The sequence below is a fragment of the Nelumbo lutea genome, chromosome 5 (genome assembly GCF_056320005.1).
Source record: "Nelumbo lutea isolate HS-2025 chromosome 5, American lotus-T2T, whole genome shotgun sequence".
Taxonomy (NCBI): domain Eukaryota; kingdom Viridiplantae; phylum Streptophyta; class Magnoliopsida; order Proteales; family Nelumbonaceae; genus Nelumbo; species Nelumbo lutea.
Genome location: NC_142688.1, coordinates 45,161,554 through 45,189,401, shown reverse-complemented (window position 1 = coordinate 45,189,401; position 27,848 = coordinate 45,161,554). Strand labels below are relative to the sequence as shown.

Sequence of the window (27,848 nt, the reverse complement as noted above, 5' to 3'; positions counted from 1 at the left end):
AGAGAGAGAGAGAGAACAAATAAAGGCATAAGATATCATGAATATTTTAAGTGAAAAGAAGATTGGGAATAGAAAAAGGGGGAGTTTCAAGTCTCCCTTTGATACAAGATAATGGATAAACACCATCGGTAACAAGAAACTAAAAACCATCACCATTGGCTCTACTCCTACATTTCTACTAACTTTTAAGATCAGACATTCCGAGAAGGGTTCACTTGATAGCTTACAGCTCAATATTTCCTTTTTAGCATAATAGAATAAAATGAAAAATCAAATTGGCCTTTGCCCATTTATCAATTTCTCTTTCAAGCAATGTGGAGTTTCATTTACGCACAAACCCAGTCTGAGAACCAGCAATATATCCTTGAGTATACACCGTATTCTTGAACATCATCTGCAATGAAATTCCTATTATTGACCGCAGAATGTAACAAAAGGAAAAAAAAAAAAAAAAAAGAAATAGAAAAGGAACACTTGAAATTGGAGAAAAACATAATACAGAAGAATGATGGTTTGTTGTGGACAACTGGACTGCAGACATAAAGTGACGTAAGGTTAAACTGGCTATGGCTTCTCTCTAATATATCACAACTGTGAGAACTAAGGTCAACAATCATAAACTATCATAAATGCAGTTTCAACGGAACAGAAAATGAAGCTCCTTTTCCTTTTCATCTTAAATATAAATTTCGGCCAATTTCTCAATAAATTTTTTATTAAGATGGGAAGACATGATTAATGAAGCCAGCCAACCCCATTAGATGGGACAAGGCTCAGATGATGATGATGACAGCAGCAGTTAGTAACACCAATACTATGACCACTACCAACAACATCAACATCCACCGAATTTTCTAGAGGGAAGTTCCCCACCCCCAATCTAGAACCCTAATGAGCTATAACAATTTATAACACATTGCATTATGAAATTATAATGCATTACTTTCAAATAGAAAAGACAGATAACTGATCTTTACTACTAATATTTTGGGTATAACACTATTACAATGGCTTATATAACTGTCGGCATCTTTAATTTGATTGATGTAGCAATACTCACAGCTAGGCTTTCCACATCCAAACTCAGGCGTTTTCTGATACTATCAGATATCACAGTCCCAAGTTGATCTCCATGTTGTTGAATGCTGTCCTTTGTAATCTGAATTCAGATTCTCAAGGTTAGTACATTGTAAAAGCTCTATAGATTGAGATCAAGACAGAATATGGAACCATGTGGCTCACCTCTGCAAGCAGTAGTGCAGATGTCTTATCTATAATTTCTTCAACAAATTTCCTAACATTACCATTGGCATTTAAGGGATCTGCCGCAGCCTGCTGTTTATCCTTAGTAACTGGTGTAGGATTAGACTTCTTGGCTGCTTTTCCTACATCAAAGAGAACGAACATATGACTAAAATGGAACCAAAGAAAGGAAAACGCATAAGAAAATGAACATGTTAAGAAGGAAGATCAGGAAATATATCAAAAAAAAAAAAGAACTGACTATAAACCATAAACATCATATTCTTTTTTCCCTACCCTTTAGGCAGGCAATCTAACTGCTTATTTTGCAGATAGTGATGATGGATTTTTCAACCCAAGCTTATTGCACACAACCATGCCAAATGGAATAGGGATGCAGGAGTAACTGCTCTGATAACAATTGCTATAGAACTGGTATGGTCCTTCTCTGGACTGGTGGCAAACTAGCCATCTTCTGGAAAAACAGAGAACTGAATGTTTTCAAGATTTAGGTCTAAGTTTAGGATTTATGGGGCTAGGAGCAGGTCTAGCAAAGACGGCTAAGAGTTTATCGAGGATTATAAGGCTACATGGCCAAATTATAAAAGCTATTTTAGAGATCAAATTCCTGAAATATGCAGAAACTTCTAGAAGTTACAGAGGGGATTAAATATGGAGTGGTTCTGAGATGGCTTGGCTTGGTACAAAAAGTCAATAATTATCAAAATTAGAACTGAAAAACTAGGGAACTAAAATACCCTACTGTCCAAAAGTGCAGATATGATAACATTTTCAGAAAATTCCAGTTAAGATCTGTTAACTCCTGCATCAAATGGACCAAGTGAAAACACCAGTTTGTACATTTTGGAGCAGAATCGTCCATAAACCACACCCCAATTTTTAGGAATGCAGCACACCAGTGTCTTTTTTACCTGTAACTGCTGCCAAGTTATTTGCCACTGGAACAGTATTTTCAGTAGGGTGTTGGACAGAACCAGCTTTTTCTGGTAGATCTGGCAGTACTATTGTGCCAGCTAGAACAAGTGCAGCGAGATCAGGAGGTTGATCCTTCCCGACAGGAGGATTAGCCTATTATACAGCAGTATCATCGTTATTCAAATACATTTGAGAAAATGTTTTTTTTGTAAAAAAGAAAATATGTACTAAAGGATCAAGTGAAGTTGCTCTGTAGAATAAGTAGTGAATCACCTCCAAGTCCACATAAGATGGTTCTTTTCCAATTGAAATTAAAAACTTGTCAAGGTCACGAGAATTGACAGCTGATAAGTAACATATCAAATTGTCAGTACTGTAATTAGAGGCTAATTTCAGAACAGATAAACATGAAATTCTCCTGTAAAACAGTTGCAGAATAAAATCATACATAATGGTCTCAGTTATAACCTTCCAATCAGTGCAAAGATCTGAAAATGCCATGAATGACGCCTTAGCTAAACAAGGGAAACATAGGGAACAAATATTTTGGGCTCAGATTTATGTTGTCCCTACAGTTATTTTGCTTTATTCAAAACAAAATTATTCAATTACCCCAAAGACCAAGACATTATTCATTTCTCAGCAATTATAGCACACACATTTTCCTCTATATCTATGTTGATTGTTGAACTCAACATAACAAGAGCACTCCTTTCACTTAATTTTTTTTCTTCTGTTCTCTGATCTCTCTTGCATTAACAAAACAATGCTCCATCTTGTAGTTTTCGCAATAATCATCTCAAGTGGCTTGCAAGCCTAATCAATCTCATAATAAAATACTATTTTTTAATATATTTGTATTTATAAAATAAGTAAACATTAGTTTTTTTAAATTAATTTATTATAATATAAATATATACATTTATAATTGATTTTCATAATATATTTTATTTATAGTATTTATAATATTAACTTATCTATAATTTTTTAATATATTTCTACTTTTGATATTTTTAATATCCTTCATATTAATTTATTTATAATCGGTTCAAGTAGCTCATGAGTATCAACTTGATTCAGGTTTTGAGCTCTGTGTTTTTGAGTCAAGCTCGAGCTCAAGCAACTTGATACTCGGCTCAACTTGACTAGATCACACCCCTAGTTAAAGGTGAATTTTGGCCAAGTGTATTTTGTTGGGGATTAATCTGGAGAGAAATGAGGTAGAGTGTGCCAGAATATTGAGTTGTGGTGTTAGGGGGAGGCCTTTAAAATATTAAGGAATACCTTTTGGGGGGAAATCCTAAGGGTCTAGAATTTTGGGATTGGATGCTAGAGAATTTTGGTGAAAAGCTAGCCTCTTGGAAAAAGAATTACATTTCAAAAGGGGGGAGGGTGACATAAAGTTTACTTTGTCTAGTCTCGCAATTTTCTCCTTGTCAGTTTTTTAGGGTCCAATGAAAGTAGTGCAAAAATTGGAGAAGCCAATTAGGAATTTCCTTTGGGATGCAACTTGCAAGGAACAACAGGATCAATCATCTTGCTAAATGGTCGGAGGTTTGTAAACCTAGTGAAGTAAGGGGTTTGTGGATAGGTAGGTTTGCAGGGAAAAAAAAAGCCTTTGTTAGGTAGATGGATGTGAGGATTTCCTAAGGAGAGGGAAACTTTGTGGCATTTGGTAATAGAAAGCATTTATGGTTTGCATTCCAATGGGTGGGATTCTGGAGAAGGTAGAACAGTTAATGATAGAAACCCTTGGAGAGCACTTTTGTCTTTACTCCCAACCTTTCTACAACATATAAGACTTGATGTTATTTCAGGACAAGGGGTAGAATTTTGGGAGGACACTTGGTGGTGGAGATTCTCCACTTTGCCAATTGTTCCCAAGAATTTACATGCTGTCAAATTTCAAAAACAAAACCATTGCTGAATTTTGTTCCTTTAATGAAACTGGGTTAGTATGGGACTTGGGCTTAAGGAAACCTTTAAGAGACTTTGAAACTATTGAATTGATTCTTTTATTCAATTTACTTCAAGACATTGTCCTTACTCCTTCAGGTGTTGATGAGAAGGTTCAGATCCCATCTATTAAAGGCAGTTTCACTTATTCATCTTTTTTAAGGTCCTTGTTAACCAAGATGAAAACCTTCCTTTTCCAGCTAAAGAATTGCAATCCAGCTCAATACCCCCAAAATAAAGGTTTTTTGTTGGGAGGCTGCAAAGAAAATCTTAAACACCTGTTACAGACTCCAAAGAAAGTGTAAAAATTGGACTCTTTCACCCCATGTTTGTGTTCTTTGCTAGAAGAAAGGGGAAAATGCCAGCCATCTGTTTTTGCAGTGCTCTTATGCTTCTCAGATTTGGCAGCACTCTCTCTTTGGTGGGAGAAGTGTGGACAGCACCCTCCGATGTGGTGGATCTATTTAAACCACATAATGAGATGTTTGAGGTGGACGAGGTGAAGGAAGCAATATTTTCTATGGATCGCTCCAAGGCACCCAGACCTGATGGCTTTATTATGGCTTTCTACCAGGACTGTTGGGAGTGGTTAAAGGACGATCTAATATGAGTCTTTGAGGAGTTCTATTACATGGGGATTGTCAACAGGGGGGTAAATGCTACTTTTATTGTGTTGATCCCAAAGAAGTTTGGTGCTTGCCATCCCAAGGACTTCAAGCCCATCAGCTTGGTAACAAGTCAGTACAAAATTCTTGCTAAGGTCCTTTCCCTTCGGTTAAAAAAGGCCCTCCCGTCAATCATCTCTCAATTCCAAGGGAGGGCATTGTGTGTAAGTTGGATCTAGAGAAAGCCTATGACGTTGTGGTTTTGGAGGACGTAACATGGTGCAAGTGGATTAAAGGATGCTTGCAATCCTCCCACTTCTCAGTATTGGTAAATGGAGTAGTCAAGGACTGCTTTGGTGCCCTAGGAGGAGTGAGCAAGGTTTAAAATGTTGATGTCAATGGCAATGTCACTTGCCAAAATATAGGACATATGTCGGAAATGTCGGACATGTCGAGGGGAAATATTGTAAAAATTAGAAACATTGTGGAAATATTATGAAATATGTGGAAATATGCAAAGATATTATGTAAAATGATAAAAGAAGCATTAATACATATTTCTAGACTATTATCTTATTCCCAACCATTATATAAAGCCAAGAAACTAAGATCAATAACAAATTAGTAAATGACGATTTACTTATTTATTATGCATTTTGATGTTTTTACAAGGTTACCTGATATTTTCTTTTCTTATTTTTAATTCTGATTTATTATAAATTCTAATATATTTATTTCACACTAGTAAATAGAAATACATTTATTCTGATTTTTTAAATATTAAATTTATAATACATTATGTTTTATTATAAATTTAATAAACTGATTCTCCTTTTTGTAGTATAAAAACTATGATAATTTCTGATTTATTATAAAACTTAATGAATTTATTATGATTTTTAATACTAAATTTATAATAAATTATGATTTAGTATAAAATTTATTAAATTTATTCTGATTTTTTATATCAAATGTAGAATATGGTTTATTATAAAAATTAATAAACTTTTTCTGATTTTAATTAATATTTTAAAAAATACTAACTAGTTAATATTTTATTACTTGAAAAATATTTTATGTTATATATTATAAAGTAATTAATTTATTCTTTTATTTTTATATTTTGTTAATTCTTTTTATAAAAATTTTATTTGAAATATTAAATAGAATTTATTAATGGAATAATCTATATTAATATACTGTATTATATTTATATAATATACTAATATATTATATTTTTAATGTACATTAGTCGACATCTTGTCGACATAATAGGAAAAACTGTATTTTTTTTGTTAATTGGACCGATTTGGTCGACATTTCCGACATAATGTAATTTTTATATTACCATCCATTTTCATGTCGGTGAGCCTCAACAACGCCATATGTCGGGCGACATTAGCGACATTTGGCGACATTTGAAACCTTGGGAGTGAGACAAGGGGATCCATTATCTCCCTTCCTTTTCACCATCTTAGCAGAGGTGTTTAGCAGATTGATCTCGAAGGCAGATGAGGTAGGTTTGTTAAAGGGATGGAGAGTAGGAAGGGAGAGAGTGGTGGCAACTCACCTACAATTTGCTGATGACATCATTATCTTTTGTGAGAATGGAGGTGAGTTAGGTGCAAGAAACCTAAGGATGTTGGTGAACCCTTTTGAAAAAGTGACAAATCTAAAGGTGAACCCCAATAAAAGTCTGATGGCAGGGATCAATTTAGCTCAAGAAAAGGTTAACCTATGGGCTAGGAAGCTAGGTTGTTTAAGAAGTGATTGGCCACTGAAGTATCTAGGCCTCCCCCACGGTGTAAATCCTAGAAATTTAGATTTCTAGAATCCAGTAGTGGAAAGGTTTGAAAAGAAGTAGGCTGCATGGAGGAGTTATATTTCTTTGGGGGGTAGGATTACTCTCATTAAGTCTACCCTAGACCTGTTCATGGGTCGGGTGGCCCAACGGGGGCCGGGTCGGGCCGTCCCCAAGATGGGCTTGAACAGGTATATGGGCCTGCGGGCTTAACCTCGGGCCAAAAATCCCGGCCCGCAATAAATTCGAGTTGGGCTCGGGATTTGCCAAAATAGCCCGTCCCGAGCCCAGCCCGGCCCAACCTATAATTAAACCTAAAAACCCTAGTCAAATACCCCTCTTTTTTTCACCTCTTTCCCTTATTTTTCCAACCGAACCCTTTTTCTCCACATCCTTTTTCCCTTCTTTATATTCTTTTTTTAATGTAAATAAATTTTGAATTTATATTCTTTTTTTAATGTAAATAAATTCTAATTTATATTGATTATTGAATAGGGAAATTTTCTAATTTTTTTTATTAGGTCGGGCTTTGGGCTTTTTATCAAGGTCGGGCTCGGAACCAAGTTGTAGGCCCATTGGTCGGGCCGGGCTCAGGCTCGGGCCTAACATATTTCCATTACTGAAGAATAAAAGCCCGGACCGAACCCGGCCCGGCCTGGCCCGGCCCATGAACAGGTCTAAGCTATTGGAAAGAAATTAGAGAGAATAATGAGGGATTTCTTGTGGGAACCGGGTGAGAAGAAATATCATATAGTAAGATGGGATCTAGTAACTAGGAGGAAAGAGTTTGAAGGCTTGGGTCTAGGGAGATTGAAGGAAAGGAATGAGGCTTTACTAGGAAAGTGGTTATGGAGATTCCCACGCGAGAGTGACAGGTTGTGGCACAAAATTGTGACTAGCATACACGGTCTCTCAAAGAAAGGTTGGGATGCTGGAGTGTCTAGTAGGGCTTCCAAGCATCACCTTGGAAAGCGATTCACAAACTCCTTGCGTTGCTCATGTCAGGTTTGATCACAATTCAGGTAACAAAATTAATTTTTGGGAAGATGTGTGGGTGGGTGACTTCTTTAAAGACCTTATTCCCCTCAATTTATGCACTATCCTCTCTTAAGGGCAAACCGGTTGCTGATTTCCTATCCCCTTCTCCCTCCCAATCTGGTTTTGCTTGGAATCTAGGTCTTTGCAGAAATGTGAGAGATTCTGAACTGGGTTTGGTGTCTTCTATTCTTCAGCTGCTTGATGGGTGTTTATTGATCCTTTTAAGCAAGATACTAGGCTCTGGACTCCTAATCCCTCTAGAGCTTTCAGTTGTGCATCCTTCTTTAAAGCCTTGACCTCTCCTACTCAACCTGGGGTACACTTCCCAATCCAGGAAGTTTGGTGTCGCCCTATTCCCCCCAAAGTGGTGCTTTCTGTTGGGAGGTCTACCATGGTGCAATTAACATCTGCGATCCGATGCAGAGGAAGAGGCCTGGATGGTGCCTTTCACCTAATAGGTGCTGTTTGTGTGTTGAGTCATGTGGTGAAACTGCTTTTCATATTTTTGTCTCCTGTCATGTTGCTAGCTGCATTTGGGAATGGCTCTTTTCTCTCTTTAGATGCAGGTGGGATACTCCGGTGAGCTTAGAAAGGCTGTTTGACTCCTCCACTTTCAGATGGTCAAAAAGAAGAGGTGCAAGGAAATGCTGATAGAAGGGATCATGATAAAAGTGATCTCGTGGGTAAAATTTTTGGGATTATTCTCAGATTTTACTGCAGGTGATATACTCAGAAATTGGAGGACAGTAGCATCCTCGTCATCAGCAAAGAAGGTCTTAAGAAACTAGGACCCCCCTGAGGCTGGTTTCCTCAAATGAAACTTTGATGAGAGCAGCTTTGGTAACTCAGGTATGTCTGGAATCGGAGGGGTTATAAGAAATGACAAGGGGAGTGTGGTGGGGCTATATTTGGGCCCTATTGGATGGGGAGACTCCATTACAGCTGAACTAAAGGCAGTGGCTTTTGGGATACAAAAAGCAGTGGAATTAGGAGTGAGAAAGCTGGTTGTAGAAGGCTACTCCAACGTAATGAAATTTCACCTAGCAAACTCAATGGCTGATTCACTTGCCAAACAGGGGGTTTCTCGGGCTTCTTTATTTTGGGCTACCTTGTAATTTTATTTGAATTTATAATTCTGTGACTAATCTTAAAGGAAAGGTCGCATCCCGTGTCTTTCCCTGGGTTAACTGTAACTCTTATTTGCCAGATTAATAAAATTTTACTCATTTATCAAAAAACAAAAAAGTTTAATCACCTAGCCGAGGACATGCAGTTATTAATTCAGTGAACTCCAAGAGCAGCAAATGGTTATGCAGGTCAGCTAGTGAAGCAAGGAGTTAACTGGGAACATTGTTTTTGGGCTCAGTGGTAAGGCTGAAAAGCAAAAGTTAATAGGATCTATCAAAAAAATAAATAAATAAAGCAAAAGTTAATAGGTGGCAAAGTTTAAATACTAGTGGGGTAGCCGAGGCTACTCAGCTTCTGTACTGTTTCTCATCTTCATTTTCTTAATGAAATTATAATTACTGATAAAAAATGAGGTGTTCTACACAAAGACAGAAAATCTTAGTGTGAGAGGGGCAGTGTTGTGGGTTTAGAGAATGAAAGAAATGGTAGAATCTTTGAAGAAAATCACAAAGTGGAGGGAATGACTGAACTTACAACGGTAAGGATTGCACATTGGGCTCAGGTTAGCAAAGAATTCAATGGGGTAAGCCTGAATGACCTACTAAGAGGGTAAAACATTATTGTGGGTTTTAATAATAGGGTGCTTCAAAGGGTGGTGGAATGGACTCCACCAGGGGATGGAAGCTGCAAACTAAACTTTGATGGGTGTTGAATTGGAAATCCTGGGAACTCTGGAGTGGGAGGAGTGGTAAGGGATTCTGGTGGCAATGTAATTCTTAGTTATTCAGGGCCAGATGGGGTTGCTTTCATGTCAGATCTTTCAGCTTGTAGTATTTTCATAGGTTATTTAATATTGCTGTAATTCTACTTTAATGTATGATTTTTCATGTTGGATCAATTTTAATGTTTTCTAGTTGCAAATATCAATTAACAAAACAAGCTAATTCTCAGAAAGGGAAACAAGCTAAAACAAACCAGATTTTTTTATAAGAAAAAACATTGCCTAGACACCACCTAGTTGTTGCCTAGGAGACAAGGCATTCTCCTGTCACCCAGCCTTGACCTGGTGCCTCAGAAACTGTGTTGATGTACAAGTACTTTAATTACTGTTGAAACCCAAGTTAAAGGGAGACAAGGGGAAAACCTAAAGTACAATACTTTCAGTCAAGTAATGTAAATCAAAAGAATCAAATCTAAACCTTCCTTCCGTAAATTGCATGGGCCTCTGTTGTATTTTAGATGTGTGACTTACACATATAATATTTTTTTACACTTAACTACCCTGCACTTACATATAATGTTGAACCCACTAATGGTGTTTATCGTGAATGGGCAATTAATAAATTGCCCAAAAATCTTTTTTGATGTTTTCTGAATGAAAAATTGAGACAAATGGCTGGGATTCTGGTCTTGACCCCAGAATCACTCGTTTTTCTTTTGGAAAGCAATGCATAGTACTCTCTCCTATCTCCTTCCTTTTTCAGGTTTGATGCTTTCTCTGGTAACAAAATCCTTATTAGGGAAGATGTGTGTCTTGGGGATTTTGTTGCAGACACAGAAGCAGTAGACACACTCGTAGGCGAGCCTAACCACCGCGGCCAGCAGCAGCAGCGAAGCACAGCAGCATGCACAGCAGAGCGTGCCGCCCGACAGCAGCGCGCACAGCAGCACACACCGCCCGGCAGCGCAGAGCACGCACCACCTGGCAGTGCACAGCACGCACCGCACGGCAGCAGCACGCACCACACAGCAGCAGCACTGTGAGATGCGCGCACCGCCCAGCAGCAGCAGTAGAGTGGGGCCCACATGACAGCTCATCAGGGTGGGTCCACACTTATCTTACCACATCAGCTCTGATCGCCAACTCGCCGCCAGCTAAACCCCTTATCCCTTATCCCTTATCCCTTATCCTTATCTTATCTTATCTTCTTAAGTAAGAGTTGTGTTACCATTAGGAGTTTGAGTTTGAGTTGGATTACCCTAGCCTAGCCGAATCCAACAAGGAATTTCCTTCTGTAATCTCCTATTTAAGGAGCTACGAGTTGAAGTAAAGACATTCAGTTTTCCAGTCAAGAGAAGAGTGATGAGAGTTCGGGTGGTCTCTTGGACAAATCACCCATTCAGTTTTCCACAATAGGGTCTGCATGCAAGGGAAGGCGCAAGGGAAAGCAGGGCTTTCTCCCCGTGGACCGACCCATGACGAGATCCTACGCCCGGGCCCATAACAGATTTGGCTCTCGAGGACAGATTCGTGTCCATTTACAACACTTCTTTGAACAAAAGGTAAACAATTTCTGATATCAGAGGTATTGGGAATTCTTGGGATTTGAAGTTGAGGAGAGGGTTACGGGAGTCTGAAATGGTGGAAATTGATAAGCTTTCTTCACTCGGTTTTTCTTTTATCTTCCTGTGAGGATAGTAGAGTTTGGGCGAGTTCCCTCCCAGATTCTTGTTCTTGCTCCTCACTCTTTAATGCTTATTGCAATCTCCGGGTTTGACAAGGTCTTTTCCATCCCAAGAGGTTTGGAGTAGCCCAATGCCTCCAAAAGTTATGTCTTTTTGCTGGGAAGTGGCTCATGAAAGGACCAATACTTGTATGATGTGCTTCAAAAAAGAAGGCCAAATTGGTGCCTTTCACCTCATATCTACATTCTCTACTTTGGTTGTGGTGACACTGCTGAATACCTACTAATCTCTTATTCCTTTGTCTCTAGTATTGGGAGTGGTTTTTGTTTCTTTTTGGTTGCAGGTGGGCCCCTCCTGATGTGACAGGACTCTTTGAAGCAAACTTCTTTAGACACCTAAAGAAAAGGGGAAGATTGCTTTAGAAAGCCGTACGAGCAGGAATACTATGGGAGGTTTGGAAAGGGAGGGACAACCAGATTTTACAAGGGAAAGAAAAGTAAAAGAAGGATTTGATTGGCAGCTTTACCATTAAGGTAGCACATTGGATTAAAGGCAATGATTTATTGAAGGAGTTTTTTATAGGAAACTGTATCTTTCATTAATTTTTAAAGAAAATTAGTACAACTATCATCTTCCAAGGAAGGTGATTCCCCTATTCATAGTAGCCTTACAAACATGCCCAAAAAGGAGTTGCCCTAGAAACCCCTTGCTTTGCTAATCATCAGCCAGGGTGTTTGCTGACCTTCTAGCCCATTTAAACTGTCCTCTAATCTCCCTTGTTAGGTTCAAAGTTTCCCTTACTAATTGCCCAAGGGACCAAGTGCCTAGGCCATTTTGCATCCATCCAACCACCAACGTTGAATCTCCCTCAACTTCTAAATGTTGAAAACCCAACTGTTTAGCCAATTTGAGCCCTTGCAATAGTGCCATTACTTTTGCTCTGAATGAGTCACCTATCCTAACTGGCCCAGAGAATAAAGCCAAGATTCTTCATTCCATATCTCCAAAAACTCCCCCACTCCAAGAACCCCCTATTTGCTAATGTTATTCATTCACTCATCCTAATAAAATATCTTCTTAAAAGGCAATTAAAATTATAAAATCATTATTTTTTGTGTGAGAAATAAGAATTTAAGACCCTAACATGGACTTGTTTGGGCTTGCCTTGAGGGATGCAGTACAAAGGAGGCTCGTTGAATCAGGAATGCAATATGTTTTACATCGCATTTTCTACTTGAAGTAATGCAATTGAGGAAAAAAAGAGATTGCGGGTTTTACATGCTTGAAAGCGTTTTATATGTTTGATTTTATTTTTAAATTTCCTTTTGAATACGCTTTACATGTTATGCTTATGTATTTTAATTTTAGATAATAGATTTTCTAAAACATTTATTTTAAAATTTAAGTTTAAATCTTTTATTAATATTATGTTTAATATATTTTTTTCATTTTTGAAAATTGTCATTTTTTGAATTTTCTAACAATCTTTTTATTTTTTTGGCAATTTTTGTATTTTTGTGCCTTCCTTTTAAAAAGTGTGCACCTCGCCTGCCTTGTGCCTCGGGTGCAAATTGCCCCTTGCGCTTTTAAAACACTGGGTCGGGCTCCAGCCCAGGCTGGGTTCGTATTGTATATTATATATGTATGTATGCATTTATGCAAATAAGTATACATATATGATTATATGTATGTATTGTATATTAGATCTGTTCATAGGCCGGGTAGCCCAACGGGCCGGCCCGGCCCTCGGCCAGGCTTGAACACACATTTGAGCCCACGGGCTTGACCTCGAGCCTAAAAGCCCGAGCCCAACTATGTTGCGGCCAAGCTCGGGATTTGTTAAAAAAGCCTGGCCTGACCTATAGGTTAAATCAAAAAACCCTAATATCCTAACCCCTCTTCTCATTCATCTCTTTCTTGTCTAAGCCAGTTAGCCGAACCTATTCTCAGTTTTCATAATGACTCACAAGTCACAACCTCACACTCTCAGGCAAACACAAAACCGACGCAACCAGTAAATTCCTACAGACCGGCGTGAGTCCTCTCTCTCTCTCTTGTTCCTCTTCTCAGTTCTCACTTCTTCTCTTTCAAATTTCAGATGCGAACTCAGGCACCGGCAAGGTGGCGAACACAGGCATCGACGGCGGCAGTGAGTCCCCTCTCTCTCTCTCTCAGATGCAAACTCAGCACCGGTGAACACAATCACCAACAGTGAGTCCTTTCTTCTGTTAGGTCAGGCTTCGGGCTCAGGCCCAAGCTTCAGGCTTTTTATTAGGGTCAGGCTCGGGCCCATGTTGTAGGCCCATTGGTCGGGCCGAGCTCGGGCTTGGGCTCGGGCCTAACAAAGTCCTGTTTATGAAGAGTAAAAGCCCGGCCCGGCCTGGTCCATGAACAGGTCTATTGTATATATCTAAATATGTATATACATAAATATGTATACAAATATATGTATATATGTAAATACATAGCTATATATGTATGTATGAATATCAGCAAGGTTATTTTATTAAATTGATTAAAATTGGATTAGTACGATTTGATTACAAGAGTACTCCCCACATACACAAAGTAAATCACAAAGATGCCCAATAAAATTGCTGCCTTGTGGCCCCTTGTTTTGATAGGGCATCAGCCAGCCCATTCGCACTCCTAACCCACTTGAAATCAGCATTCAAGTCCTTTGCCAGCCTTTCAACTTCCTTGAAAATGTGTTTGGGAATCCAAGGAATTTGTATATTGCAAGGAACCCATGTGATAATTACTTTTGAATCCCCTTCCACCTCCACCTGTGACCTGTCTAAATCCCAATTGCTTTGCCAACCAAAGGCCATGCAACAGTGCCAAAAGCTCTGCCTTCACAGAGTTAACTGCCAATTGGTCCGGAAAATAAAGCCAAAATCCTGCTCTCCAAATTTCTGATTGCTCCACCTATTCCTGCCAGTCCTGGGTTACCCAAGTTGCTGCCTTCAAAGTTCAGTTTAACTTTATTGCTTTCCAGAGGTTTCCATTCCAATCTTACTTCTTTTGTTCTAGAGGACTGTGTTACTTCCTTCCAAATTCTTATAATGTCAATGACTGAGTATAACTGGAAGCAATCCAAGGTCTTAACCCAAAAAGCAACCTTTACTTTTATGCTATGTATTACCTCCTTGACAGTCCTACTCTTTCATTAAAGATTCGGTTATTCCTCTCTTCCCACATCACCCAAGCTATCACTGCCTTAGTAGCTTTTCACATTATTCTCTCTCTCTTCTTTTGTTGCCTTAGGAAGCTTGGGTTGAAGATATCCACCACCTCTTGAGGGGGAACCCACCCGCAGCCAAAGAGAGAGCAGAAAAACTCACAAAAGACAAGAGATTAATAAATGGGCAAGGGTCTCTCCATTTTCGACAAGACCCCCCCTTTCAACTAATGTTATGCATCTTTATTCTTCTTAATATAAAAGATTTTTATTAAAAATAAAGAAAAAGTGAGATCCCCCCTTCCTCTTCATCCTCCTCCCCTTCCTCCTCCCAACCCCCCCCCCTCCTCTTAAGGAGGCTTACGCCTCCTTGTGTTTGGGAGGCTTACGCCTCTTGCGTTCTGAACTACGCCTCACGTCTCTAGGTATTGGAATGCCTCGCGTCACGCCTCCACGTTTTAAAACATTGGAATATAGTAGCAAATTCCTCAAGGTACAAGCCTCTAGTACAAGAAGAATATCCTTGACATAACAAAGAAATAAGTTAAACTTTAATGGTATCACACTTGGCAATCCAGGGCCATCTGGGATAGGAGTCCTAAGAGATGGAGGAAGACTCTTAGCCCCCTATTCGGGACCAATAGGAGTGGGAGACTCATTAAGAGCGGCAGTGATGGCCCTCCAAGGTTTAACATTAGCAAATCAATTGGGTATCCATCAGATTGAAGCAGAAGGAGATTCAAAATTAGTAATAGGGTGGATGCAGAAAGGCAGCTTAGGGGTCTAGACCTATAGACAAGCAATGAGAGAAATATGGAAGTTGGCAAGGAAATTGATGTCAATTTTAATTGGGTTAGAAGATCAGTTAATGGTATGGCTAAACAGGGGTCAACTAGGGCTGAGTTGTTTTGGGCAGCATTGTAATTGTGGGATCTTGCACTTCCTTATTTGGGTGTTTATAATTGTTTACCTCTATAACTTAATGAATGAAGTTACTATTTCCAACAAAAAATGAAAATTTGAGAGAGGGAGGAGGTTATGGTTGTGATGAGAATGGTAGTAAAGGAAAATATCAGGATGGAGAAGGTAAGAGCTGATGGCCGGGGTTGATTTGTGGGATGTCATGCGATGGGATAGGGACAAGGTTCTAAGTATCAATACACATGAACATGGGTATCGGGTGCTTTGATACTATAAAACACTATTTTGTTTACTTTTTTACTCTGATATTCTCACAAGGGGTCAGTTTTAAGGGTATTCAACACTTAGAAAACTAAGTTTCTAGAAAGGACTTAAGAAAGGTGTTTTGGTCAGCCAAAGATACGAAATGATATGCCCAATACGGAGTGTATCATATCAACACTTTAAACCTTGGATGGGGAAAAATGTGGTATTACCGTTCTCAATTCTTGGGAAGTGGGATAAAAAAAACAAAAACATCTTGTAGCATGCTTAAGAGTTAATTTTAGACCCGTTATCCATTAATAAATTATTAATTAGTAAAAAATAATAAATACTTTAATTAAATTAACTAATAAATAAATTAAAAATAATTAATTAATAGAAACATTATTAAATAATTAATAATAAAATCTAAACAATAAAAAGTATTATTAATTAATAAAATAATTATGAAATAGTTAAATAATTAATATATAATTATTACTATTTATTTAATGATCACACCATCCTCACAACCCTTATAGCCATGCATTAGGTATATCTCCCCATGAATAAAAAAAAAATACAAGTACAGAGATGCTCTTAATGCATGGCTGCAAGGGCTGTGAGCACAGTGTGAGGACGAAACCTGAACTCCCCACCAAGGTTCAAAGTATTGATACACTTGATAACCTGTTTACAGGTGTTTTCGGGAACCCTTTCTTAATGAATAATATATAACTAAATTTTGAAAAAAAAAAACAAAACTAAAAAACATAGAAGGTGCATGGTTTAAAGCACTGATACACAAAGGTGTATCGATACTTTGAACCATGGTCCCCACTAATGTAGGGTCTGGGGAGGGACAGATGCACACAACCCTACCCCTATAATCGAACAATGGAATGTTAAAATTTTCTACCCATTTTCTCTTCCTCATCCCATCCCATCCCACCAAAATCTTCACTCAAACCAAGCATGGCCTTATTGAACATGGACCTTAAATCCCTGACTCATATCCTCCCTTCTCCCTCTCCTGATTGACAACAAGAAGAGAAATAGTAGACAGGAGAAGCAAAATTAAGCAGAAGCACAAAGAGCAAACTCCCAAATGTCTCGATGAAAAAACAATAAGAAAATATAGAAACCCATTATCATGGCAAAGATAAGGCCCAATTATAAATCTCTTCTCCCATGATATAATGATGTAAGATTCAAGGAGCAATAACTCTCATTGACCTAATCATCACCTAATAAGGTTCAGCCTCAACCTCCAAAGTGTTTGAACCCTAAAGTGTGCATCTACCTAAAACCTTATTTTCCTAGATAATTGCATGTTCTTTCTCTTTCTATCTTCTACCAACAAGGGATTTGCAACAAAAAATTTAGGGCTCATTTGGTTCAAATAGGGGTCTGAAATCGGAATTGTAATGGGCCATTTCAATTCCAACTGTTCAGTTGGGCGGAATCAAAATCACATTCCCATTCCTGATGGAATGGCATTCCCCCATATGAAGGAATGGCCATTCCCTCCCCCTCCCTTGGGAATGAAATCCCATTCTAGCTGATTCCAATTCCCATTCCGATTCTTGTCTGAACCAAACAGACTATGGGAATAGACCATTCCAATTCCGGTTCCAAAGGATTTTGATTCTGATTCTGACTGCAAACCAAACAGATATGGGAACAGACCCTTAGTGGTAATTGTTATTGAATGGATAACAGTCTTTATATGGCTTGTGCCACAGTCTTCATGAGACAAGGTTCTAAAAAGTGATGTTTAAATTTCTTTGCAATTTGTGCCAAGTCTTTATATAGCTCAAAATCTGAATCAAGATTTGAGAACATGCATCCAAATCAGTAAAATTCATCTAATAGCAAAAGAGGTACAACTAGTGAAATTGAACCTAAAGATTGAGCAAATATAATTTGCAAAGCCAGATGAAAATTGATACTTTTTTTCAAGATCAACCATTGAAAACATAAACTAGAGAAAAAAAAGTTTAACAAGATAAGGAAACGCTAATGCAAATATTGATAAAGAAAGAGAAAGAAAAGAGAAATAAAAGGGAAGTACACATTAAGAAAAGCTTATCACTTACAGATGGTAACATCATTTGAGAGTGGGTGGAAGAAACAAAACTCTTGAGCTTTGAATCCTTGATCCAACAATAATGAAACATGTCTTCAACAGAAAAAAAAAAAAAAAAAGGAAAAAGGGAATTACTTCATTAAACTGGAAGTTTATTGTTGACTAAACTACTACACCAAGAATGTGATATTCAAAATAGATTTCCCTACTAAAGAAACCAAACTACTACATAAATATGGAAATGAGATGATGAGACCAGTTTTGTAACGTGATTTATTACTCTCCTGTACAATTAACACATTTTCCAAAATAATGATTTAAAGAAATAAAATATAAAGGAAGGCCCTTATCCATCAACACAGTATAAAAATATTGAAATTTAATCAATAACAATAAAACAATCCAAAAAAACGGTATTTACAGATTCTCAAACTGGATGAAGAACAAATAGTTACCAAGAAAAGGGGAATCTGTAAGTGGAATATCAAATGTCAAAAGCCCAAAGGGGCAAAAGTTCTTCTCAGTAGGAAACTACAAAACTAATAAGACTATATATCCACCATCACTATATCAAATATTTTCAAAGGATAACTCAAAGGGCAATCATGTAATTAAGGGATAATACATACCGTGCAGAGTCATTGATTAATGCAAATGGAGTAACACAACCTAGGGGCACCTTGAATAACAAAAAATACAATGTAAAATAGTCAGAAGGGAAAGTTTGTATACACCAAAGCATAAAAAATAGATTATGACGTATAAAAGATTTAAGACACAAATTCTGTTCCAACACTTTTTAAGAAGGGATCTCAGTTCCTTATGCTTTTTCTTTTTTTTCTTATCAGTAGCAATCATGAATTTTATTATCTGTTAGGATAGAATGATGTAAAAAAAGTAAATGTACCAAGACTAGCCCTTGCTACCAAACTTATTTGTACTATATCTTCATTTTCTGTGTTACAATTAGACCCCACAGTTACTTCTATTTACCCCTTATGCTTTTTTTTCTTTTCACATATACCATTATCACTTCTAAACAAGGGATTTCATATTCATTTATCAAAAAAAAAAAAAAAACAAGGGATTTCATATTAAAAAATTCCTCATCAGCAACAAAAAAAATACCCAGGAAATATTTCCAAATAATAATAATGTGAATAAAAAAGAACAGAAACTTCATAATGTGCTTTCTAGAGTAAAATAATCAAATAACTAGTTTCTTAGAAATCCAGATTATCGAGCAGAGAACAATATTCTGTTCATTTATATTTTACCGTAAAGGTTTTGCCTCTTAAGTTAAATAATACAAATGCATAAACCTGTGGGCCTGCCCATTAAGGTCACAGCTTTTTCTTTGCCTTTGCAAGCTACTAAACAAGACAAGCATCATACCATATTTTTTTGATAATATCCTGCTCATATATAATAGCTTGTCTGTTTAGTCCCATCCATGTATGTATCAAGAAGAGCTGTAAACATAACTACTTTATATGGAACAGAACAAGTGGTAGTCAAGATAGAAACCATAATGTTAAATGTCTGGAATCAATATGCAAATAATGCAAAAGCCATCACCTCATCCACAAAGTGATGAAACTAGGAATGTGTTAAACAATTTGAAACCTTTATAATTGGAATAACAGAAACAACAGTAAGAAAGTTAATTAGATGAACGCTCTATGCAAAAGGACAAATATATTTTAACACAAAGATCTCCCTTAATTCAAATTCTGATCTTGGTCCCTATAACAGTTAAAAAGAGGCTAGCTCCTTTGAAGCAGAAATGTTAGAGAAGAACCCATGAAGTCGGGTGTTATCTCCTGACCAATATTCCATATTTTATTATTTTTCTATTTCAGTCAACTAAGCATCTATGCATAATAAAAAAGGCAATTACCCAGTTCTAGTCACAACTATCTGGGGTCATGGGAGGGTGTACTGGATACAGACCTTTGGCTTTCTTATAACAAAGCAGCTGCTCAAAGAGGTTTCTGCACATAAATCATAACACTTACAAGAAATCACCACTTAAGCTTTAAATTGATTGATCTATTTACTTTGTTTTATTTTTTGAGCTGGCCCTGAGTATGGATCTTCTTATTTTCTCCCCATTTATCTTTTATTAATAAATTATTGCTCTCTATTTACTGTTATAGTTTATTGCAATTTTTTTTTATCCTTTATTGTTCTCCACAACTGTTCTTCGTTTACTGCTGTTTAGTTACTATTTACAGTCCAACCACCATAGTCTTATTTTTTACACCCCAAAACAGACCTCTCCCAATATGACCCTTCTGTATAGTACACATAAAGACCTCCATTACAGTCACATATCCAATTGACCAGTCCTCTTAAACCCTGATGTCAGTAAACCTTCTTTTCCAAAGTCAAAGCCCGATTTTTTTTTTTTTTGATAAGCAAAGTCGAAGTCTGATATTTACTTCAAATATTACTAAGTTACTTGAAATCCCTTAAAATTTCTCCACACATCCAATATCACCAATTGTTCAAAGTATCCCAAATGGTTTTCTTTTTTATTGGCAAATTGTACTGTATTGCATTAACAGAAAAATGAATTATTTACAATGTGCCATGCAGCCCTGAGACGGGGCTACAGCCTGCCCATCCCATTACATTTTAGTATTTTTTTAGATTACAAGTCTCCCCCATGGGAGATGGTTCCCCAAAACAGCCGTTCCCTGTGAGTTCCTTGTTTAGATGAATACTCAACCACACCATCTGCTTGAACATCAATGAACCTTTCACCTTGATGGGTGAACCAGCCCATAGCCATTTTGGAGTCACCCTCAACCATTATGTTGCTGTAATTTAATGCTTTTCCAATCCTCAATCTTTGATGTGTGATCCACATAAGGGTAGCACATTGGTTGAAATCCCTGGACCTGTTCTCAAACTTTACTGTGAATGATTTGTTGAGAAGATGGAAAGAAATAGCAAGTTCTGCCCAGGTTAAAAGGGACATAAGTCCTTCTTGGGTTCCCCCTCCTTCTGGTTATATAAAGTTGAACTTTGATGGCAGTAGCATTGGGAATCCAGGGCTATCAGGTATTGGGGGAATTTTCAGAAATGAGGAAGGGAATGCTTTAGCCCTTTTCTCTGGCCCAATTGGTGAGGGTGACTCTCTTAGGGCTGAGATATTAGCAGCCTTGGAAGGGATTCAAAGGGTAAGAGACCTGAATATTAGAAGGCTGATTATTGAAGGTGACTTGGAGGTGGTGGTAAACTGGTTTAAGGAAGATAAACTTGGAATATGGAAATACAGCAATAAGAGGAAAAAGTTCAACTGGTTTGCAAGGGATTTTGAGATAAAGTACAGCTGGGTGAAAAGAACTGCAAATTCCTTTGCTAACAGGCTAGCTAAGCAAGGGGTGAATAGGGATTCTTTGTTTTGGCCTTATTGTTAACTCTATACTTTTTCTTTTCTTTGCTTATGGGGGAGTTAAGACAAATTACCTCCCTCCACTTGTTTGTAATATTTTCTTAATTGAATTCAATGAAGATTTCTGTTATTGATCAAAAAAATAGGACCTGAATATAAGGCTAATGCATTGCCATCCATCCCTAATACCCCTCCAATGCCAAAGATTCTAGGTTTACCAAAGTTGCAACCATCAAAGTTTAGCTTGATGAAGCTTGGTTCTGGTGAGGTCCAATCCTTTATCCAGATCATTCTAGCTGTAGAGGAATGTGCCACATTGTACCAATTCCAAAACAGGATCTTAATGATGAGTTTAAACTTTAAACTCCAATCCATCTACAAAAGATTATCTAAGTGATTATGGAGAAAAATTATACTTGCAATGGGAAAAATAGATGAAAATTTGAAAAAAAAAAAAAAAAAAGATCTCTTGGATCAGTGTTTAAATACATAAAAAGAACTTTCAACGGCACAATATTCCGATTTTATACTACTGTAAAGAACATGAATTGTTTTCCTGCTTCAGACTTCCACTTAATCCATATGGAGAAATACAATAACAGTGATCCCATTATTTTCACAAAGTAGAAATGAAAGATTAGGGGACTTCCACTTCAAATACTCTTCTTTTATGCAATCTACTGAGTCAAATATATGACCCAGTAGCTATGATGGTCATTCAGCATCCCTCAAATATGGAGGAATGGGATTAAGGCTCACCATGATAAGGTCAGTGGGCCTCACATGCACCCTGCTCTGTCCCCTCTTGATCTTCCCTGTAATGTGTAATATGTAATAGTAATACCAGAAAAAACTAGGAATTTCGGTTTTCCAATCATTTCCACCATACTGTGGATTTACAACATGAGACAACTCACCAAGTATATCAAAGAACCAAGTATATCTTTCTTACAGTTGATAGAAAAGTTAATAGAGAAGAGGAGTGATCCTCATATGGTGTTCATTGATCTAAAGGAAGCATATGATGAAACTCCTAGAGGAATAATATTGTGGATCTTGGAAAAGAAAGGGGTGCCAACTAGGTATATAGACCTAATTAAGGATATATATGAGGGTGCAATACCCAAATGTTAGAAACCTGCCAGAGAGACATCAGATTTTACAATAACTATGGGTCTCCATCAAGGTACAGCACTTGGCCCTTATTTAATTGCAATGGTCATAGATGAACTGGCTAAACAAATTTAGGAGGTCCCATGGTGTATATTGTTATCTGGTGGCATTGTTCTAATTGACGAAACTAATGAAGGATTAGTGCAAAATTAAGATTATGGACAAATACCTTAGAAACAAGATATTTTAAAATAAGTAGGACTTTTTTTAAATAAAAAATAAGTAGGACTAAAACAGAATATATGATATGTAAATTCAATAAAAATAGGAATGCAAATCAGGATACATTTAGGGTTAGAGACCAAGACATTAAGAGATAACTCAATGTGACCTTTTTTGGTAGCTTGGTTGGATAATATAAAACAACGGTGAGCAAAATGAAGGGGTGCATCCAAAAATCTTATGTGATAGGAGAATACCACTTAGATTAAAAGGAAAATTCTTTAAAACAGTTATAAGGCCAGATATATTGTATGGAGTGGAGTGTTGGGCAGTCAAGAATCATGTCCAAAAAATGAATGTGGCAGAAATGCATATCTTGAGAGGGATGAGTAGAAAAGCTAGGAAGGATAGGATTAGAAATGAAATTATTCGAAGGAACCTAGGAGACATGAGTAGATCCAATGGGTGATAAAATGAGAGAAAGTACACTAGATGGCTTGGTCACATGCATGGAAGACCTTTGACAGCACCCATAAAAATTTATTTTGTTGTAAGTTGAAAGGGCAATGGTAGAGCTAGACTAAAAAGGACATGAATTGAAGTAGTAAGAAATGATTTAAGAGATAACAATTTAACAATGGATATGGCATTAAATAGAACAGAATGGAGAAACAGGATTCATGTAGCCAACTCCATATAGTTGGGATAAGGCCTGGATGATGATGATGATGGAGAAACAGGATTCATGTTCACATTTCACAGGGTAATAATTAAGTTTCCATGATTCAAATGGAAAAAATATATGCTTCAAAAAGGATTGAAGCTAAGAAATACAACCAAGTGTCCAGAAATAGTAAAGGGATACACCTACTTGAAGTATTTCTTGCAAAGTTTCTTCAGGAGCCATTCTTAGACCTCCTTTTCCCAAACCAAGCCGCTGGGATAAAACTGCTCAGCTTTAAAGAAAGAAAGAATGATTCTCATGAATACCGACAAATTAGAAACGAACACATTGAGCAAAAATTAGTTAAACAATTTATATTCAAAAACCTGTTGACCTCCATTGATGCATATTTAAGATTGTCATAAAACTTAATTGTATAAAAAAAGAACATACCTTTCAAATCCACTGTTGTGCCCGCTAGAGCAGAAACAATATAAAACCTATGCTTTTTGTCCTACACCATGCACAATAGGAAGAACTTGATCATGGCTGTAATAAAGCTGAGAAAGAAAAGCATACCACTATAGAAATAAAAATGAGACTATCATTCAAAAGATAAAATATCTTACCTTCAAGAATAAATTTTTACTTAACCCACCTCCCAAATGCCCAACATATTTTGCCTAATGAAAAATATTGGTATTATTGCACAAAATATAGCTGAATAAAAGAAAAAAAATAAACAATTTCTACATTTCTTTACCTGAGCTTCAACTGTCAAGACAACAGGATGATCATAGTGTGCAAAATCAATTTGAAGTTCCTATATTCACACAAGGAATAAATCATTTAAACAAGTTAGAATATATGTGGCAAGATAATGGAAATCACAATTTGAAGTCAGAACCCTTCCTAGAATGGCATGTGGACCAAAATATCAACAACTTTTTTTTCAGTTTAAAAAGAAAGCAGAGATTATAACTATACAATGATGACAAGACATAAAGGATGTACAGTATAAAGAAAAAGCACAAGTGATGCACAAGAAAATTTCATAATATAAGGTATTTTCCCAATCTCGACAGAAATGGGCAAACTTGAACTGTCTAAATCCCTTGAATCTGCCCATCTAAAGAGCTGCCCCTAAACCTTACCAGTCACATGCTCAACCATGCAACTCTTTCTAGCAGCATTTTATTCTTCTCCTTTCATAGACTCCAATATACACCCAAAAGGAGGAAATTAGATAATATTATGTGTACCATGCCATATTCTCTAGATAGCCAGCCCATAACCATCATAGGTATGTGGCAAGGGATTGCCCACATACAGCCAAAATGATTGTTAAAATGCTGCCAAACCTGCAAAGGAGAACTGACAAGTGTACTAGTATGTATAGGACTGATTCATCAAGGTCATTACATAGAAAGCATGAATTCCAAACAATTCTTCCTTGATTCCTCTAGATATGTAGTTGTATGACGAGAGGACTTTGTCAAAAATAATTCTTTACATAAGGAAACATTTGTCAACAAAAAGAGGGAGCAGTATGTGGAGATGTTTCAGAGCAGCCACCCTATGGACAAATTGGGAAGAAAGAAATGCAAGAATCTTCTATAATAAGGAGAGATCCTTTAAAGAAGTTAAGGAATGTATTTTAACCAGGGCTATTCACTGGCTGAAATCCTTGGCTTTTTACAACTCTTTCTCTTTTGATGACATTTGGAGGAATTAGGCTAAAGGTGCACACACTTCGGTTCATAGTTGTCAAGGTGATGCCTAGGCAGGCGCCTAGGCGACAAGGTGCCCTTTGAGGCTCGCCTCGCCTAATCGCCAAGCAGTTTTGTACTATGTATTGTAAAATACTTTTTTATTCTTTATTTTTTTACATTATAATTATAAAATGGGCACTATTAAACTAAAATATTCATTTTGTTTGTTTATATACTAATTTTTTTATTATTTTCTTATTTGTTAGGATTTAATCAATACAAACATTGCTAAATGCTGTATTGAACCCTCAAAGACTTTAAAACCTGAACCAATAAGTAAGGAAGAACTTAAAATTTTGTCTAATCAACACATTTTCTACTACTTTCTTTTCTTCTTTTCCTATAACAAAAATAAGGGTTCAGCCCCTATGTTTTTTGAATTTTCTTTTCCTTATTTTTTTCTTCTCATGAATATGTTGATTTTCTATACTTTAACATGAACTCTATAGTTTTCTTATGAAAATTATGAATAATTATTAAGGAAATATGGCTATGGTACCTAGGGAACTACCCCAGGATCTATGCTTTCTATATTAAAAAATCCATCGCCTAGGTGACTATGCAACAAGGCACTCCCCTGACACCCAGCCTTGCCTTAACGCCTTGAAAACTATGCTCTGGTTAGGAAAACCAGGGCTGCAACAGTTTGGGTAACTCCTCCAGAAGGGGTTATTAAATTAAACTAAATTTTGATGGAAGCAGTCAGAGTAACCCAGGACTGTCTGGCATAGGAGTAGTCCTGAGGAATAAGAATAGCAACATCGTATCCTTATTCTCAGGCCCGGTGGGGATAGGGGATTCTACAAGAGCTGAGTTATTGGCTACAGAACAACAAATTCATATTGCTAATCAACTAGAAGTGGAGAACTTATTAATTGAAAAGGGGAGTTGATTATCAAATCCAGACTCAGTTGTTCGGAGTTATAGGGATCACATTAAAACAGTTAAATGTTTAACAAGGCACATATCATGTAGATACCAGTGGGTGGGTAGGGAGGCAAATGCTTTGGCTGATTATCTTGCTAAACAGGGATCTGCTAGAGATCGGTTATTTTGGGCAGCTTTATGATCTTTTTTCTCTGACCACTTGTAATGTTTAGGGGAGGCTGCATCCCGTGCTTCTCCAAAAGATGTTTGTAAAGTTTCATTCGGCTTGATTAATGAAATCAATTTTCAATTATCAAAAAAAAATGGCATATCTGGGCATGATATAACTTCCATTAAAACCTGGTATCTTCACCCTACACCACAGATTGAAGAAATGATCTATCCAAGAAACTGCATTTTCATAAGTATCTCAGATCTATCATTCCTCATAAAGAGGATAAATTTTGCATTTACTCAATTCTCAAGACGAAGCATTACTTGGTTTGCCTTGTAATCACGAAATCTTCACCTAAGACAGGGACACCAAGCCATTCATCGCCACCCATCTCATGGAATGACTGGTGAAAGCTCATTCTGTTGACATCAAATCTAACTGTTGGGACTCCACTCCACACATAAAGGCATTCCTCCTATGGAATTGTCTTCCCAGAATGTCAAGCTATGTCCCTTCCCCATAAGAAGTATTTACATTAAACAGCAAACACTTCCATAATCTTGAGAAAGCCTCCCCAAACACTATTGGCACTGATGGCACCTAAATTCTCTCAACATAGATATACCCACATCTACAACTGGTTATAATGGATCTACTCTGTATTTTATTCCAATGTTTTAAAGGGCATTTCAGGTGTATGCCTGGAAGCACCTCCAGACGAAGCACACTCAAAATGCCCTGAACTGTACGCTGGAGGTGTGGATGCCTCTAAGGTGTACAATACAAATGCCTTTTGCACGAGGCATACACCCATGGAATGCCGCATGTGCCTCATTGGAGGGGCTTGATCCAGCACAAAACCAAATTTTGGGGGTCAAACTGCTAGCCCATATCAAGGGGTTATGATGATGGTGAATTGTATACGATCCATTGTTTATTCAATTAATAAAAATTTGAACATTACTAATCAAAAAAATAAAAAAGAAGAAGAAGAATTAACGATCAAAAAAAAATTGTTGATCAAAGTATCTATACAACATAAAATATGCAACTTCCCACCATTATAGATGCCAAGAAGAATTACTAATAGAAGCTTATATTAGTAATTTGGATAAGCAATGTTCGAAGGAATCCATCATTCAAATTACTAATATAAGCTTAGCACAACTTATGGAAGCAGACCATCCGCAAAGAAACCACCACTCTACCAGAAACTCCAAATTGGGACGGCAGCAGTATATATCAATAAATACCAAATATAAAGATCTCACTAGATTTTTTTTTTTACTTTTATAAGATTCTAGAGGTCCTGTTCCATCTTTCAAATTGTGAAACACAGAATAACATGTCTTAGTTTACTAGAATCAAAACTTACTACATCATATAAACCCTATTGGATGACCATACAATCACTGAAAAATAAGAAGACCCCAGAAACCAATTCCTCGAAAAAAGCAATTGGGATGGACTAAAGAAGAAGTGCTACAACATTAGAACCAGGTGACATGAGAGGCAGGAAGAGAGGCCGGCACAAAATCTACAGACAAAACGAGATGAAGCGAGTACATCTATATGATTAGAGATGATTGGAGAATTAAGAGAAGCGAAGAACCTGTAAACGTTGAAGCAGCTGCTCCTTCGAGTAGCCCATTATCCTCTCTGCTGTTTTCTCTGTCTGCAACGTTTTGTTTGGCTTGGCCGGCCAGAAGCCCAGAACTGCAGAAGCGAGACTTCGTGACGTGAGATTGAGAAAAGAAGGGGGCTGGGTTCTCAACTGGAATCGGTCCCAAGACTCGGACGGTTGACGACTTGCTGCTTAAGGCTGCAACTTGGGCCGGGTTGGCCCGAACTCAACCCCAACCCAATCCAAAAAGGCGGGTCGGGTCGGGTTAGAACGGGTTGATGTTCGGATTAGGGTTGAAATTCATGAACCTGACTTTACTTTGGGTTGGGATAGAATTGACCCCTTAACCAATCCGATTCTATAGTACATGTCATATACAAATATATGTTATATATAATATATAATTTGTTTAGATGCACGATATTTGTTAGTCCCCACCATATAGTATCATGTATTTCTTTT

General features: G+C 37.2%; 1 protein-coding gene across 2 annotated transcripts; it reads right to left on the bottom strand.

Moving 5' to 3' along the window:
* Positions 1-20: 20 nt before the first annotated feature.
* Positions 21-27,554, bottom strand: LOC148852109 (YbaK/aminoacyl-tRNA synthetase-associated domain-containing protein). 2 transcript variants are annotated; one of them, XM_088943262.1, is made up of 12 exons: positions 27,375-27,553; positions 23,712-23,771; positions 23,578-23,631; positions 23,402-23,462; positions 23,156-23,232; positions 18,176-18,225; positions 17,557-17,639; positions 2,452-2,522; positions 2,175-2,331; positions 1,243-1,385; positions 1,061-1,159; positions 21-394 (listed from the first exon to the last, which is right to left on the bottom strand). In XM_088943262.1, the coding sequence occupies exons 1-12, from the start codon at positions 27,411-27,413 to the stop codon at positions 323-325; spliced, it is 966 nt and encodes a 321-aa protein (XP_088799388.1). In that variant the 5' UTR covers positions 27,414-27,553; the 3' UTR covers positions 21-322. The 2 variants fall into 2 exon arrangements, with proteins under 2 accessions (XP_088799388.1, XP_088799389.1); XM_088943263.1 differs by lacking the exon at positions 23,578-23,631 and having other exon boundaries at positions 27,375-27,554.
* Positions 27,555-27,848: the final 294 nt, after the last annotated feature.